The 17,990-nt window shown below is 43.4% G+C and overlaps 1 protein-coding gene across 3 annotated transcripts in view; it reads left to right on the top strand.

The window, feature by feature from the left end:
* The window catches only part of Slco5a1 (solute carrier organic anion transporter family member 5A1), a 117,867-nt gene extending 100,856 nt beyond the window's left edge, over positions 1-17,011 (top strand). For 2 of the 3 annotated variants that reach the window (XM_057790877.1, XM_057790876.1), the window contains 4 exons: positions 7,292-7,451; positions 9,424-9,665; positions 11,920-11,984; positions 15,819-17,011. In XM_057790877.1, the coding sequence (XP_057646860.1) occupies positions 7,292-7,451; positions 9,424-9,665; positions 11,920-11,984; positions 15,819-16,279 (928 nt within the window). In that variant the 3' untranslated portion in view covers positions 16,280-17,011. The remainder of the gene's footprint in view (positions 1-7,291; positions 7,452-9,423; positions 9,666-11,919; positions 11,985-15,818) is intronic. The other variant, XM_057790878.1, reaches the window with a different exon arrangement.
* Positions 17,012-17,990: the final 979 nt, after the last annotated feature.

Here is a 17,990-nt window from a genome sequence, read left to right as displayed (position 1 = left end):
GCTTTCCAGCTGTGCGACAGCCACCCCCCACGACCCAATATTGCTGAGTCTTTGCTACCTCCTGCAGAAAGTTGATGAAAATGTCAATCTCAGCATGTTGAAAAATTAAAATAACACAGAAGGGAGAAAGTGAGATGTCACCTCCTCCCATTTCCAGCCTCCAGCTCAGAGTATTCAGCTATTGTTAAACAAATGCTGGTTGTCCTTATAGGGTGTTTAAGACTCATCCTTACACAGAGTGAAGCATTTAGTGTGTTTCTTTCTTGCTTCTGTTCTGTTTTCTTGAGATCCTTCTAAGCAGCTCCATTTACTCTTCTCGAATGCCGGTGGATGCCAGGCCTTGCCTGTGCACCCGTGACTCTGGGCTGCTGAATTTAGCGACAACGCCATGTGAACGTACATTTTAGTTTCTCAGTCCACGATGTGTGGTACCCCTCATCTGACTGTGATCAGTCAAGAACGAGCAGACCATTGAGGGGCACTGGGCACTGCAACCAGGACCCAGGATCCCAACATTTTGGACAGTGACTTTAATGACATTTTGAATTAACGAAAGAATCCCACAGTTTTCATGGAGAATTTCTTTGGCTTTCCACATTGTTTCTAGGAAGATACTCCAAGAATGGGTCAGAATGAACAGTTTTGAGTGGCAGGGCCTCTTCGGCATAACACTTTCAGAGCGTAGGTAGAGTGAGAACCTTATTGTCTTAGATAGTTTTCTTCCTCAGGATACAACCTGCTCAACGATGTGTGGTTGGCTACCTTAGGAGCATTAGTTTTCTATCTGTTCTTTAGACTTACACATCTTTCTCTTTCTTTTAAAATTTAATTTATTTTTTTAGAGCCCAACCGCAGTTTCCCCTCTCCCCCCCCCCAATCTCCAATCAAACCGTCTGTTTCTGTTCAGAAAGGACAGGGCTCCCACGACACATATTTCTCTTTTAAAGATGGGATCTCTTTGTGCAGCCCTGGTTTGTCTGTAACATGCTTTGGAGACCAGGTTGACCTTGAACTCACAGAGATCCCCTCACCTCTGCCTCCCCAGTGCTAGGATTAAAGGGTTGCACCGTCATGCCCAGCCCACACTGTAATGTTTTATTTTGTAAAGTAAGTAAAGAGATAAATAAAGGCGAGGGCACTCAGAGTTTTAAGTGATGGGCTGAGAGTGTGGCCCAGCAGAGCACACATATGCCCTCAAGTCTAGCAGTTAATTCTAGTGTTCTAACTGTAATAAAGTATGAAGAAAATGTAACAGGATCTTCGGATTTAAGGCATTGATGCACTTCCCCTGTCCCAGGAGCTGCAGCTGCTAGCCTGATCCATTCCCAGTTCAAGCAATTACATCCGCAACACCAGTTTCCCTGCAGTTTAATCAAGCAATTGCCCTCTGTGGCTCATGGGTTCTGTTTGTCACAGATGAGTCTTAATCATCTTACAGTCCAAAGAGTTGGTATTTATTATGGTAATCATGGTTAAGATTTAAATGCATGCATTGTGTAATGAGACTGACTGCCTTCCCCGATCTACCTTCAAATAGTTTCTAAAAGGTGACTTAAATCTGATGGCCAGCTACATTTCCAACCACAGCTGTCTCTTGAGACATCAGTTATCAGCTCTTGCTTTATTTCCTTCAGCCTATCAGGTGTCATCACGTTGAGCTCGCAGTCAAACCTGTTACGTCATCTTCATGTCCTCTTCTAATCTTGTGACTTCAGTGACGGGGTGAAACTTTTTCTAGCGGTGACTTCTTGAGCTACCAAGTGTCTGGAAAAGGGCAGGTCCTTGTTTGTGGCAGTGACTGTTGCACAGGACAAGCAAGTAGCAGGGATATTTCGATCTCAGTTTAGCAACTGCCGCATCTAAGGTTCACAATGTTTGTGAATTTGGAGCTCCAATTAAATATGGACCTTTCTCATTTTAATACTTAGAATTTCTGTAAGCTGAGAGCCATAGAAGCATATTAGATCTTTCTTTAGGAAGTAGATCCATGCTCAGAGAAGCATGTCTTTCTTTAGGAAGTAGATCTATGCTCAGAGAAGCATGTCCGTGGATAGTTACAGAGAGCCGACCTGCTAGCATACAGGGGTAGGAGGACCCAGTGGAGATAAAACTGGACTGAAATCCATTCCTGGCTCCTCCTAGCTGTGTTACCTTCTCAGACTTTCAAGTTTCTCGTGTAAAAAGCAATAATAAGTACAGTTCTCATCAAAAACAAACCAGTAACTTACGGAGACCTTTTACTGCAAATACATGGAGAAAAGTCCAACTCTGTTAATGTTGATTGTAAATGGTGAGATGACAGACAAGAATTTTCACCTAGCAATTGTACAGCTTTAATAACCCCAGCTGAATTTTACTATAAAGCCAAAAAAAATTAAATGAAATTGAAGGACATATTCTAACTGAAGTTTTCTAGAAGACTAAGACCACTTGAAGAGATGAAGCAGTTAAGAGACAAGGAGGGAGAGAGAAAGACAGAGACAGACAGAAACAGAAGCAGAAAGACAGGAGAGAAAGACAGAGAGACAGGAAACGTTTCCCCTGCTTTTGTAGTGTTTTCTGCTCTAGAGAATGCTTTTACTGTGTTAATCATGAGATTTTTAATTCATGTGATTTGAGTACAATATACTTGGATTCTCACTTTTATATTTTAGTGGGGATAAACTTAAGACAAAAGAAGGTTCGAATTATAGAGACTGTAGGGTGCCTATTAGATAAGGAAGGCCTAGTGGCTTTCAGATCTTGAGGTAGGACTAATAAGACACGGGTGCTGGTATGAATGTACTGTATTGACCTGTGTTCTTACATATCCACCTGTAATGGCCTGTGGCAGAGATTTGCTTTTAGTTCATATTACACAACAATCTTCTTGGTTGTCATGTATCCCTTTATATAAACATTGTTCCTTAGGCATTGACTGATAAAGGTTAGTCACTGTGGCTATTTTTATTTTATTTATGTTTACTTTGTTGATTCTCTAGGGCTTGTTTTCCTAAGAACAGTCTTGGTGATTTCAGGCCAGATCATTATAGCATCCTAGTATTCAAGGTTAGCAACATTGCTAGATAATCTTGGTGACCTCTTGCATTTTTCTAGCTAATAGAAGCAGTTTGGAGCATCCAATTGTAAAATATTTTATAGTAAGGTCCTGTGCCTCACTTGAAGTTAACTTATGCTGTCTCACTGGGCACAGAGACCATTCACCTACAATCTAAGTTCTAAGGAGGTAGAAATGGGAGCATCAGGTGTTCAAGTTGTCATCCTCAGCTACATGGTGAGGTCAAGACAAGCCAGCCTTCATGCTACAGCCTAGGCTACATGAGAATTAAAAATGAAATTTATGCCCTGGAAATGCTGAAGCAAGAATGGACAGCCCACATATGGTTGTTCTGTTGAATTTGTCCGTATTGGGTTTCATGGTCTAAGTTGATGAGGTCACCACATCTTATTACAGATGATGGTGAGCCATGTGGTTGCTGGGAATTGAACTTAAGACCGTTGGAAAAGCAGGCAGTGCTCTTAACCACCGAGCCACCTCTCCAACCCAGGCTACATGAGACATGATCTCAAGAACAACAAAGCGAGATTCACCTACACTGCCTCATGAGTTAACAGGAGCATCTCCTTTAGAAGGTTGTCTTGCCTGGAATCTTTTCAGTTTTGAAAGTTGGAACCTAGTCTCTTTGTGCAACGAACCCTACTTAGTCCTTATGCATCTTTTGTACCATCATGGTTTCACTCCTGACAAATGAGGATTTCTTAGTGCTGAGGTTAGCCCTTTCACTACTTTGAGCGATGTGTGAGCTATGACCTGTTTAATGTCATTTTAGAAGAGAAGCAGGTGGCACCTTGTTTGAGGGTAGCAGTCTATGCTCTGGTGAATGAATGACAATCAAAAAGACATTCTTCAAAATGATTCTTCTTTATTTTTATTTCATCTTATTCTCTCTCTCTCTCTCTCTCTCTCTCTCTCTCTCTCTCTCTCTCTCTCCAGGTCCTTTGGGTATATATTATGGCTTTCAGTTTAGTGTTTTTTATGGGATTCCTAAATGTTCAATCAAGCAGTTCTCTGTCTCTTGCACCTTTTCTTGGACTCTTTTCCTTCTCTTTGTTTGTTTTGTCCTATCCGGATGTGTTAAGTTTTCATTGTGCTCTATTTTATAATCATTTTTTAGATGCCTGTTTATTTTCTAATGAAGGACAGAAAGGGGGTGGATCCAGATGGGAGGGGAGGTGGGAGGAACTGGGAGGAGTAGAGGGAGGGGAAACCGTAATCAGGATATGTTATGTGAGAAAAAAATTTTATTTTCAATAAAGAAAAAAAAAGAAAAAGATTCTTTGCAAATCAGCCCAGGGCAGAGAACGAGCCATGCTGGCTGCCTTATCTTCTAATCCACGGTGACCTTTCCTCTTAATGACTCTCTCATGAGTACCTACTTCCTTTCATGGTAATTCTATTGGTTGCCTTAATTAATTTCCTGTTTTCTTTTTTAAAGTATTCTTATTGTTGCTGCTACTATTATTGCTGTTGTTATTGGAGACATGATTTCACTCTGTTGTCCAACTGACCTGGAAATTGCTATGTAAACCGCATTGGCATTGAACTCACCACCCTGTCTCCTGGGTGCTAGCATTTAAAAGGTTTATTTCACACTTTGTGTGTGCATGTCTATGTGAGCACACGTCACTGTGCGTGGGTGCCTTGGTAAGAGTGAGAGGTGGCCGTTAGCCGCCTGATGTGGGTGTTGGGAACTAAACATGGGTCTCTGGATGAGCAGCAAGTGTTCTTAACTTCTGATCCACCTCTCTAGACTCCTAAATTCATTTTTTTCTTATAGTATTTTACTATTAATTCTTTGAAATAGAGGCCAAAAGAAAAACAGACATAACCAGCAAGACAGGCCTGAGAAGAAAGGTCTTGTCTATGTGTTTAAAACATATGTTGATGCTGGCGTAAGGTTACTCCTCTTGAGTGGACATTCTCTTAAGTGACAGGCATTTGTTTAACTTTTTTAAAATTTTGGTTTTCAAGACAAAGTTTCTCTGTGTAGCAGTCCTGACTGTCTTGAAACTCACTCTGTAGACCAGGCTGCCCTCGATCTCACAGAGATCCACCTGCCTCAGCTCTCAAGTCCTGGGGTTAAAGGTGTGTGCCACCACCGCTGGGCTTTTGACCAGGCATTTATAATGTGTGGCTGTGATCCATGAAGGCAGAGCAGGCTGTCAGAGGGAAAATGCCAAGAACTTCTAAATAGCAGCACTAGCAGCTGTTGGGCTGGTACTGAAGCCTGTCAGTTTTAGTGACTAAGCACACCACTTGGAAAGGCTCTTCTTTCTTGTCATGGTTTGCAGTTTAGTTGCTGAAGTCTTGGTGAGGTGACTGTACTGTCCTTCATACTAACACGGCGCTGGGCTTCTGCAGCCCCTCTTCATCACATGCAGAATGTGCTGATTGGTTTGAAGTCTCATCTGCAGCACCACTGACATTTGGGCCAGGCTGTTCCTTTTTGTGAAAGGTGGAAGCTGTCTCAAACATTGTACGGTGTTTGGAGGTGTCCTTGTATAACACGAACAGATGTCCACAGCACCCCTTAGTTAGAGCTACCTTCCAACATTGACAAATGTCCCCTGGATGGGAAAACAAGATTGCCCCCGTTAAGAACCACTCATTTGGAATGACTTTGGAGGTGTATTCAAATATTAAAATGTCTTGAGACTAAGAGTTTGTAAGTATAATGATTATGTTTTGAGCTAATTTCTTCTGTGGCATGGCAAGAAAGGAGGACAGAATTTATTTGACTTTTGCTTTGTCAGGGAGTATTCCTGATACAACTGTAGCGCTGCTTTGAATTTGGTTCTTCACCCATCAAAGCTATCAAAGTGTGAGAAGCCGTAGAATAAAGAGTGTATATGCTAAATTTATAGCACAGTGCCTGCGGCTGGGCTGGGCTGGGCTACTGGATAAGCTGCGCTAACACGGTCTCCGGAAAGAGTCCTGACAAGTCACAGATGAACAATGGATGAAAATGGATAAAGGGACAGACGCATGAAACATCTGCTCCTGCTGACCTATTTAGCTCTAGGAATGGCATTTTACCAGTACGGCTTAAGAATGGTAGCAAAGCATCAAGTAAGGCTGTCTTGGTTTTGAGCTTTTTAGAGTCAATCTCATTCTTCTGTGCCCCCCAAACCTGCCTGCCCCCCTTTCACTGCTGTTTTAGAGCCTCTCCCCATCTCCACGCCTTTACACGTCATATGGTTTGAATGGATTTTCCTCGAGCTTTCATGTTGCATCATTTCTCTGTATTTGGCACTGTGGCTTCATGGGGAAACATGTCTGCCATGTTCAACTGTGAATTGCATCTGGGTATTTCTAGTGATTTCTGCCCTCTCCTTTTGTTATTTCTGTCAAACTAGTGACAGGGTCCCTATCCAGTCAACTTTGTGAATCTCTTCCTCTTGGTTTCCTTGAGTTATTCTATTCCTTTGGTAGATTATTCTAGAACAAGTCAAGTCTTTAATGGACGGAACCTACACTGGCACCTTGGGCTGGTGGGTGGATTTCATGTCCATGTGCTCACAATGATTTTAACGATCTAGTAATAAAACATATTTTCTCTATTTTATAGTTCAAAAACTCAATCAATTTTGAGACAAAAGATATGGCAATTAATCTGATTGGTTCATTATCTAATATATACGTGTATTGAAATAGCACACATACACCATAGATTTGTGTAAGTATAATATATACATATATGTACATACATACATACATACATACATACATACATATATATATACATATACACACTAAGGTGGGAATTGGTTTAGTGCTAGAGTTCAGATATTATGCATGAATTGCTGGGCTTAATCTCTAGCAGGTCCCAAAATAAAGTCAAATGAAATGAATCGTGATCCATACTTGTTAAGATCAGAGCCTAGTGTTTCCCAGCGAGGAGTTTTATGAGAGTCCAAGTCACTAGACTCAGACCTGAGGTCAGTCTCTCGAATCAAGGTGGACAGTAGAGGCAGGAGAGATAATTTGATTTTAAACCAATTCCATCTATTCCAATGAGAACAGAAATGTTTTCTCTATATTTTGTAATAAGTTTATGAAAATAGCTCTGGAAGGTGACTACTTCATGGTACCATAAGTTTGACTGTTGGGAATGATGTCTCTAAATTAAATTTACTTGCTATCAAGAATGTTCTTTTTGTTTCATTCTCAGTCTTGCTTGATTTTTTCATTCTCTCTCTCTCTCTCTCTCTCTCTCTCTCTCTCTCTCAGACCTTCTCTGACCATGCCCCATAGGAACCTGACAGGAAGCTGCAATGTTAATTGTGGTTGTAAAGTACACGAATATGAGCCAGTCTGTGGATCAGATGGAATCACGTACTTCAACCCGTGCCTGGCTGGCTGTGTTAACAGTGGCAATCTTAGCACCGGGGTGAGTATACTCTACAAGTCTCTCTCCTACTGTTAATCCACCATCACGAGATAAGGATAGGATGAGACTCACATGTACCCGTGCTGACTTCAGTTTCCCTTGAACGTGAGGCTCCAAATCACCCTCCAAGCACCTCTGAAAAACTCCTCATGAGAGGCAAACTGTGCAGAACTATCACTGCTGTCGGGGTGCTGGGAGAATCTGGGTGTAGATTTCTGGTCCTCATCAGCTGGCTCCTACTTTACCTTCCAGGCCAGCTCAGGGAAACTTGATAAGGCTGGACTCTGGATTTCCCGTTTGTTCCTCTGGCAGGGCCTCTGTAATGGATTTGAAGGTCAAGGTGACTAGAGTTTGTGCTGAGACCGGAGACTGTGGAGGCTGGCCCTCTATCGGGTGTCTGTGAAGATGGGTGATGCCTATTTTTCTTAAGACTATCCGACAATTCACCCCCTAACACCCCTGCTCTTTAACTTTCAGAGTAAAGATATTTCTGTCAGCTGAAGAATGGTCTATTCTGAGAATTCTCTTCCCCGTGAATTATAAATAGGCTTTAATACTGTGGGAGAAGGCTTTTATATTTTACTCTATTCTTTACTGAGCCCGATTTGGCTGTTGGCATGAGAACAGATTGGAGGTGGATCGCCCTAATTTAAAGGTTAAAATGCGATTTGCCTGTTCTGTGCAGGCTGCAGAGACTACACTGTTGGCCTAGAGTTTAGGAGTACCCCTTTTGTTCTCTGAGTTTGAAACCAGAGGATAAATAGGAAATTACTCTTTCAGGTTCCCTGTGACATAGTTGGTGAGCTCTGGAGTATGACCCTGTTGAGATCATGAGATTGTTTCTTTGCTGTGATCCATGCAGTGTTGTAGGGCAGTGAGTGAGATCTCCTGGGCACACTGTTTTTATTAGAAAGACTGGAAGTCCTTCCTGCTTACATGGCCAACGCCCCACCAACCTCTTCTTAGTCCTGTTTTAAGCAGTCACCATGCAAACTAGTTCAGGGAATTTTCATTCAGTAAAAAGTAAGACACTAGCTTAGACAAAGACATAGTTGACCACGTTAGTATTTGTTAGCTTGTTTGGGTCCCGACTAGACCACACCAAGGGGAGTTTCATTTTCATCATTGGGTTTGTGTTCAGTAGAAGTCTGGGAAGTTACTGGAGAAGATTTAGTCTCCTCTGCTGCTCAGTCTTCAGTGTCTTCTAATGCCATATACATCAATAGGGTTTCATAGATATGTGTTGGGGAAAATGGCCAAGGGATGCTGGAGTCTGTCAGAGTCTGGAGCACTGGGCCGAGACTATTGTACAGACTGAAGTGATGCAAACTTCCGCACACACAGAGACCACTAGCCTGTTGAAGGGAAGGACAGGGGGTTTAAACTGGGGCGGCCAGAGGGAAGGTCATCATCGTAGGCACTGAAGCCACTGTTCCTAGGCCAAAGCACTCTGCTTGTTAGAAGCCATCACACTTGTGCTAGGAGTTTAACAGATGTTTACCGTAGGCCTCACTGTGTGCTTAGACTCGTGCTAGGTACTCTGGTGACCACGAGTAAAAATCAAGCTGACTCTGTTCTGGGGCTTCTCTAACAAGAGAGTCTACAGGTTCAGCAGCAATGGGAGCCATGTGTATTTATGATCCCAGATGAGCACATGGCATGCCAATGTCCCAGAATTGAGTGTTTGAAGCTTCTCGGGGAAGTTTAGGTTTAAACTTTGACCAGCAGGTTTTGATATAATTAAGGCCAACTTTGACCCTTTATTGCTGTTAAGAAACAAGGTGTCCACAGAGAAACCCTGTCTCGAAAAACCAAAAAAAAAAAAAAAAAAAGAAAGAAAGAAACAAGGTGTCTTGTGTGCAATATTGTGCATTTAATTTCATATAGTTCTTTTTTAGCACTTTTACTTTGTCAACATTTCATCTCCGGGTTTTAGTTTTGATTGACATACAGCTTATTGTTTGCTCCTAAGGTTCGCAATTATACCGAGTGCGCCTGCGTCCAAAGCCGACAAGTGATCACCCCGCCCACGGTGGGCCAGCGAAGCCAGCTCCGTGTGGTCATTGTGAAAACCTATCTCAATGAGAATGGCTACGCTGTATCTGGGAAATGCAAGCGCACCTGCAACACCCTCATCCCCTTCTTGGTCTTTCTGTTCATAGTTACCTTCATCACAGCCTGCGCCCAACCGTCAGCCATCATAGTGACACTCAGGTGACAACCCACCCGCCAGCGAGTGCTGCAGGCAGCGTGTGTCAGGGGGACCGAAGCGAAGCAAACGTAGCATGCAGGCGGGTGCCCCACATTTCCTGCTAGGTTTCTGGGAGAGCTTTTACATCAGAGAGAAAAAGATGGCTGAAACATTGCCTTGTCTAGAATTTTCTTTTGTCAGCTGGGCTCGATTCCTAATTTTTTTTTCAAACTTTCTTCCCAGTGCTTTTAGTGTCTGAAGTCTGTGCTAGGAGGTTAGACACCATGAGTTGAAAGCCCATCTCTATATTAGCCCCAAGAAGCCAGACCCTCGTGGAGGGTAGAAATGGTTTGGCAAAGTAGCTAGATTGTGAATATTGCAAAGGGTTTTGTCTCCAGCCTCATGGATAGTTAATACTGCACCTCTGGGATCGATGAGGAATTATGCTGGCTTTGCATTTCAAAATGCTGAGTTCATTAATTTTACTATTGTATAAAGTCCTGGAGCTGAATCAAGGACAGACGAGGCTTGGAAATGTGAGCTTCCAGTTGGTCAGGCTGCGTTTTCATTGCTGGATTGCAGATCCTGGTTTTCCCCCCTTCTATTCTAGGAGAGAACATGGGAGGCACTTTTCTTCTGTTGAATTCAAATCTACTTGTTAATCCTTGCATTAAAGGCTGTGGTGGACAGAGAGCCGAAGAGTGAACACCCTGTGGGTTAGAGGGGAGCATGGGCATGGCCCTAGGAAAGCATGAGGAAGGGAGTCAGTCCTTGCTCTTCCTCCTGGCTTTTCCACGGTCACCGTGCAGGATTCCTGGCCAGGAGCATCGTGCTCGCTGAGAGTGCGTAGCCCGTACCCCTCACGCACTCTGGCTTCTTCTCTCTGGACGCTGATAGACATCTCCCGAATGGAAGAAGCAGGGCATGGCATGCCTAGTGGTTTACTCACTGTTGATAGATGTTTATGGCATAAACCATGCATACAGAGCTGGGAAATTGCTGGAAGACATAGAGAGTATGAGGAAAAGACAGTGAGGGCCCTGGGCCTGGAAAAATTTCCCATCCGTGCCTAAATCCTCTGTGGATGAAATGAAAAGAATAACGCACTTTATCAAGTAGAAATTATGTGAAACATCGCATTCTTTCTCTACCGTAATTCTGCAGGAAGTGGTAGGTAGACTGTATAAGGGCCACCTTGCTTTACCAATGCTCAGAAGTGTTTCAGCGTGGCTATTTATGAGTTGGCTTCTAACACCAAATCTCTGAAGAGGGGTCTTTTAATCTCTGCTAATTGCAAAATTAATAGGTTCCAATTTTTCTACCACATGGGAATTACTTAGAACATCAATTTTGGGGGGTGGGGAAGATATGATTTGGATAAGCTTATTTCTCTGACTTTTTATTTATATGTATGTATATAAGTGTGTGTGTGCATTTCTGTTTTTACTTTGTCTTAATTAGGGTTTCTACTGCAGTGATGAAACACCAGGGCCTAAAACAAGAGGGGAGGAAATGGTTTATTTGGCTCCCACTTCTACATTATAGTTCATCTTTGGAGGCAGTCAGGATAGAACCTCAAACAGGGCAGGGACCTGGAAGCAGGAGCTGATGCAGAGGCCATGGAGGGGTGCTGCTTCCTGGCTTGCTACTCATGGTCTGCTCATTCTGCCTTCTCACAGACCCCAGGACCACCAACCCAGGGATGGCACCATCCACCATGGGCTGGGCCCTCTCGTATCAATCATAAGTTCAGAAAACGTCCTACAACTGGATCTTATGAAAGCATTTTTTTTGAGATCCCTCACTTTCAGATAATTCTAGCTTGTATTGGGTTGACCTAATATTAGCCAGGACATACTCCACACACATCTTGGAGGAGTTATAAGAATGATTTTTATTGGATACACTTTCAGTTCTGGAACATTCTGACAGACAGAGGGAGAGAATAAGAGATTGCAATGGAAAGGACAAATGTTTACAATTTTTTTCTTAGTAGAGGGGATGGGGGACTTATTTAGAGGAACCCCCCACCTCTTCAGCCAGGAGCCTGGCCCCTCCTGCACTATTCGTATAGAAATGAATTTAATCAGTCTCTGGTGGAGACATGTGTCGTCTGTGCTGCACCCAGGGAGCCTCGGTTGGTGACTGTTAGTACATCATGGTGGATTAAATATTTTGGGAAAGGTTCTTATGACTCTGCCTAAGGCAGACTCAATTTTACTGGCATTTTCTTGACACCACTATTTTGAACCATTTTTTCCTTCTCCTTCCGTCTAGGTCCGTGGAAGATGAGGAAAGGCCCTTTGCGCTGGGAATGCAGTTTGTTTTGTTGCGAACACTTGGTATGTCCCTAAATTCCCAAGTGTGCCCTTCACCCCTCTTTACAGCAGGCAATGCTAGGGTCCTTTAAAAACGCAGGCTGAGTCATTGGTGCTGCAGAGTACAGGACTGGACAGGTTTGCGGCTGAGAAGACACGTACACTTCCTCTTTAGTAGATTTGAACTCCAAGTTGACAAGGTCATTGGACGAAACAATAGAAAATGGATTTTAGGTTAGTTTCTTTTTGATTCTGAATACAACCTTGTACAAAATTCCCCCCAGAATTTTTTACAGCAAAAAAAATACGAAGTCAAGAAATTTGTAATGACTTGACTATCCTGGCCTTTCTGTCTCTTGATGCCTTTTGATACGAACGTGAGAGAAACTAGGGTACCTATTACTTATGATATTGCTTTAGGGTGATTCTATTAGGTTGATTGACGTGTATACTCATAGAGTTTGCTGAGGAAAAGATCTTAAAAAGCAAAAAAGAGAGTCACAAAAGTACAGAGAGGCCATGCACACCAGCAAGGAACGCTCCGAGTGTCAGTGTGGACAGAGCACACGAGGAAAACACGGCAGTCCTTGAAACCTTGGCTGCTCGCTGCCTCCTCAGTTAGGCAGTCCCTCATCTGACTTCCTCAAGCTTATTTCCCCTTACAGGGCAGTCTGTCATGTCCTTCAGCTGGCGTTTCCCCTGACTAATCCATACCATTGTCCGTGGGACAAGGGAAAAAGAACTGGTTTGTTTTTAAGTTACAGTTTGGTTTTGAAGGGTGACATATCTTTAAAGGGCACCTTCCTCCTCTTCAAGGCCTCTGCACTCCCTGGAATTGTTTGTAGTGAGTCAGGATTGATGAATACAATAACCTCAAGCAGGGAAAAGTCCCTGGTGTGGTTTGTTGTTTGGTGAGGGCAGGACTTTGAAGGTCTTTGAAGATTCTGCTTTTAAAAACATGCTGATTCAAGAGGATTCGGATACAATCACACACAGTTAAAAATTATGCCTTGTGCTTTTTGCCATAGACTAAAAAGTACAGTTTGTGTTGTTGCTTAGGGTTTTGCCTTTATTTATTTTTGATTGGGTTTTGCTATGTGTATAGACCTCTGTGTATGGCCTGGGATTTCCTAGGTACACCTCATACTTTTATTTATTTATTTATTTATTTATTTATTTATTTATTTATTTATTATTAATTTATTTATTAAAAATTTCTGCCTCCTCCTCACCTCCCATTTCCCTCCTACTCCCTCCACTCCCCCTCCCTCTCCAATCCAAAGAGCAGTCAGGGTTTCCTGCCCTGTGGGAAGTCCAAGGTCCTCCCCCTCCATCCAGGTCTAGGAAGGTGAGCATCCAAGCAGACTAGGCTCCCACAAAGCCAGTACATGCAGTAGGATCAAAACCCAGTGCCATTGTCCTTGGCTTCTCAGTCAGCCCTCATTGACAGCCACGTTCAGAGAGTCCGGTTTGATCACATGCTCCATCAGTCCCAGTCCAGCTGGCCTTGGGTTACACCTCACACTTACGGTGATTTTTCTGCCTTCTCCTCCCAAATGCTGAGATCACAGTTGTGCACCACATGCCTGGTTTAAAAAGATATTTTCAAAGACATGAATTGGTCAATCAAAGTGATGACTGAGTTGAAAAAGAGGAAACGAAGTCCTTATTTTGGCTCAGCTGGGTTGTTTGACATGGATCTGGGCTGAAGGAGAGCCACCTGCAGAACGGTTAGGAAGCCGGGGAAGAGCAGCACCTGGTGCTTGCTGCTCAGCTCAGTTTTGTCTCCATTTGTATCGGGGTGCAGAAGTGTAGTTAAGCTAACCACCCACATTTGATTTGTCCCAAATTTCAAAACAGAAGACTTCTTAGTCCTTCCCGAAAGTGATCATTTAATCTGACCAGCGGCAGTCAGGAGAAGTGGGGTTCTTCACGGCACTACAGGAAAGCCTTTAAGGGCAAGTCAGCAGGAAGTTTAGCAGAGTTATAAGCAGACATTTGATTATACTTGAGCATGTCCCGTGCTAGTGGGAGGCACCTAGGACAAAGACAGTCTGCACACATGTGTGGTCCTGGGCTTCTCAGGAGAGACTTGCAGTGTCTTACCAGTAGCTATATATCTAATTTTGATATTTTCTGAACTTACAGTGTTTAAGAGCGTCTAAGAAACTTTAAAAACAAGTTGTTTTTTTTTTCTTCAGTAAATGAGATCAGAGGGTGGTTTTTGAAGTATATTGGATGGGATTGTAGGCTGATAAGACAAAACTCTAGGTCACAGAAAACCCTCATTAGACTGGATGTCATGGAGTTAAGATGTATTTTGACTACAAACAAGGTCATTGAGATCTTGTCTGTGATATTCTCAATCAAACAAACAAAAAACAGTTGTTCTGTTGAGAAAGAGGGAAGGTCCTTTACATGAAGGCCCTTTGCATGCCTTATTGCTATTTTAACATTCTTTTTGGAAATACCTCTCTATAAGCAAATGTTATCTTTATGGAGACAATCCTTATAGTTTATTTTGTTAGTTGTGGTGACATTGGGACATCTTCCTAATTGTTTCTTTACTTTATTTATATATTTACTGTTATAGGGTCTGACTACATAATCCCCACTGGGCTGGAACTTGCTGTGTAGACCAGGCTAGTCTTGAGTTCACAGAGATCCTCTTGCCTCTGCCTCTGGAGTGCTGGGATTAAAGACGTGTGCCTCCACACGTGACTCCATCTTCTTTTTTGAAACATGGCCTCCCTGAACCTGAACTAGTTGAATATTTTGGCTGCACTTGAGGGCCAGGGAGCCCTCAGGGATCTGCCCGCCTCTTTCTTTCAGCTCTGGGGTGACAGATACATGCTGCCATGAGGAGCTGCTTTTTTTTTTTTTTAATGTGGGTTCCAGAGATCTGAATTCCTGTCCTCATGAATACTCAGCATGCTCTTTATCCACCGAGCCACCTCCCCAGCCCTTTGTGCTAAAATTTTTGACTCTAAGCTTCAAGAGACTTAGAGCAGACTCCAGGGTGAAGGGCTTCTGTCTATCCCCATGTCCTCTTACATTCTGCATCCTCCTATCCTGCTCCAACCTTGTAGCGCACCACAGCGCTGTCATGTTCTCAGGGTCTGGCACTAAGCCCGTTGCCGCCATTTGCTAGTTGTCCCTAGTTAGTAAACAACTTCTACGCACGCTCGCCTCTGGCCCAAGAGTGGTTTGAATTCCACCTATCAATTGCTCACACGTCTTGCTCACGCGATCGCCTCAGTGTGGGCCGAGCCAATCAAGCAATGACACATCATAGGCGGACCAGGCGCTGTATATATTCCCCCCCCCCCCCCCCGCGGTCAGGCTGGGGGGGGTCTTTTCGCCTCCATCTTATCTTCAGTCTTCTGCGCTCCAATAAAGTACGGTCCAAGAAGAATCCTGTTGTGGTAGTCTTCTCTACTGGCGGAGTTGCGCGCCACACAACCTGACTTAACAGGGACAAGAACCAATTTTAAGTTTGAAAATACTTTGTGTTGGCCCTAGACAGTCCTTTCAACTCTTAAAGTCTCACTGTCAAAACTGTATCAAAAGTGTCCAGTGTAAGGATTCAGTAACCATAGAAAGCAATAGTTATTTTTAACAACCTAAACATCACTAAGGCAGTCTGAGCTGTCAAGTGGAAGAAGCTAAGTACTTGCTGTTTATTTTCATAAGTTGCAATTAAATACAATTCACTGCAATTAGATGAAAATGTCTTTAAGAGAATTCAATTAAACAAGAATCATTCTCGGCATCGGACAAACCTTGCTAATGACAAATCTGTTTTCTCTTATGGAATGCGCTATATCTCTGTGTTTCTCTTTCTTTCCATGGCTGCAGCGTACATTCCTACTCCGATTTACTTTGGAGCTGTGATTGACACCACCTGTATGCTCTGGCAGCAGGAATGTGGAGTGCAGGGGTCTTGCTGGGAGTACAACGTGACGTCGTTCCGTTTCGTCTACTTCGGTTTGGCGGCTGGCCTCAAATTTGTGGGCTTTATTTTTATTTTCCTGGCCTGGTACTCTATCAAATACAAAGAAGATGAACTGCAGAGGCAGAGGTGCAGAGAATTCCCGCTGAACACTGTGAGTGAGCTAGTGGTCCAGCCCAACAAAGCGGAGAAATACGTCCGGACTACATCCTGCCCAGCCTTCAGCACCCAGGCGGAATTTCAGGAAGAAACTGGTCTGCAAAAGAGATTCCCGGGCACTACACAGACCTACCCTGGGCCTTTCCCAGAAGCAATAAGTTGCTCTGCAGATCCTGGGCTGGACGAGAGCCCCAGTTCTGCTCTGTAACATCCCTGCTGAAGCCCGGAAAAGGAAGACACGTTTTGTTGGTTGAGTTGAATATGGCGAGTTGAGAAACACCTGTGCCTTCTTACTTTCTTTTTTTAAAAACCTCTATAGACACAATCCTCAAACCAACAAAACTCAGTCTACACAGCCTCTGTTGTTTGAGGGCTGGATACCTCAACCAGACTGACAGCTTCCCCCTCTCTTTTTCCAGGGAGGAGCTTAGATACATTGGTTACCACTTTCGCTGGGTTCACTACATGCTCACGCTCCTGTATGGTAAAAGCCTGAGGCCCGTGGTGAACCATGGGCAAGGCTGTGACCACGCATATCATTAGCTTACCCTCCAGAGGAAGGTGAGCTTGACCATGACTTTGCATCGGCAAGGCGGAGTTCTTAGGTTTGAACACCTACTGTGGGTTCCGCTCCAAAGCACAATTTGCCTCAACTATGCAATCTGATCGGAACGATAGAAGTGTGCTGTGCCCCTTTGGCTTTCTGAGAATAAAGCAGATGTTTTTGATAAGTGGAAGCTGAATGTTCCCTAAAGCGCTGTGAATAGCATTTTAAGCCATAGCAGACATATCAATCAGGTAGAAAAACTCCAAATGCTTCAAAGAACTGTATGCCACAATGTAATGAATGACAACAGAATTTTCTAAGATCTGTTTTTCTTCTTAGTCTGTTTACTCCATCATAAGGTAGATCAAGAGGCTGCTGAATCATACATCTGATAGCTTGACTATTTAAACTACAGTATTCTTTCATAAGGGGCTTTAAAACTAGTGTGCTAAACAGTATGGTTAGAAACTATAATTTGAGATGCTTATTAAGGAAGGAAACGGCTTTCCCATCTGAAAAGACAGCTGTCAAAATCCAGCTCTGAAGGACCCACTAAACGTTGCTAAGGGTTACTACTATCTTGACATTCAAAGTAGTGGATAAAGAAATTCCCGGGGTAAGATTGAGTCCCTACTGGGGATTTATTTCATTATAGCCTCAACATACTGGCAAGACTCTTCCTTTTTTTTTTTTTTTTTTCTGGATAGAAAATGACCGTGGTTGCTTCAGAAAATGAGAACTTCAGTCAGGAAAGCTGTACCTGGGATATTACAGTCGCTGCTGAGGAGATGAGAGATTTGTCAACAGAACACAATATGTGATCCTACGTTAAGTAATGAGTTTGAATGGTAAAGCAAACGAGTCTACCATACTGAACCCTCTTTCTCTCATTTAGCCTCAGTTCACCATCCCCTTCCCATCTCTGTGCTCATATTCTTTCTGCGGTGATTCTGAGAAAGGACATTTCCCTTCCGAAAGACACCCTGGGTTCTTTGACAGTCGTTCATTGTCTTAGGCACTGCTTGGTTGCTTTCTGTATGGGTCTTAAGAGAGAAGTCTCTTGACGGTCTTTGAGCTGCAGGGGACCAAAAGGCCCAATGTGTCATAAAGTTGAGACCTCTCTGTCCAGCAACTCATGCCCTGCATGGTGAACTTGGGAAATGTTTTCTTGTCTGGAAGAGATATGGCTGGAAGACTGGCTATGAGTCAGGCCTTTGCACCTACATTCTTGACGGGCCACACACACAAGTAGACTTGTGGGGATGTTCCCAGGTATAGGATCGATTTCCTGTCCTTGTAGCAAGGCCACTAGTCAGTGGTTTTCTGGACAGATGGGGTTCATGGAGGGGGCATTCACTATCAGACTGAATAA

Source organism: Chionomys nivalis, chromosome 16 (genome assembly GCF_950005125.1).
Source record: "Chionomys nivalis chromosome 16, mChiNiv1.1, whole genome shotgun sequence".
In the NCBI taxonomy this organism is placed as follows: Eukaryota; Metazoa; Chordata; class Mammalia; order Rodentia; family Cricetidae; genus Chionomys; species Chionomys nivalis.
This window is presented reverse-complemented; position numbering and strand designations above follow the sequence as displayed.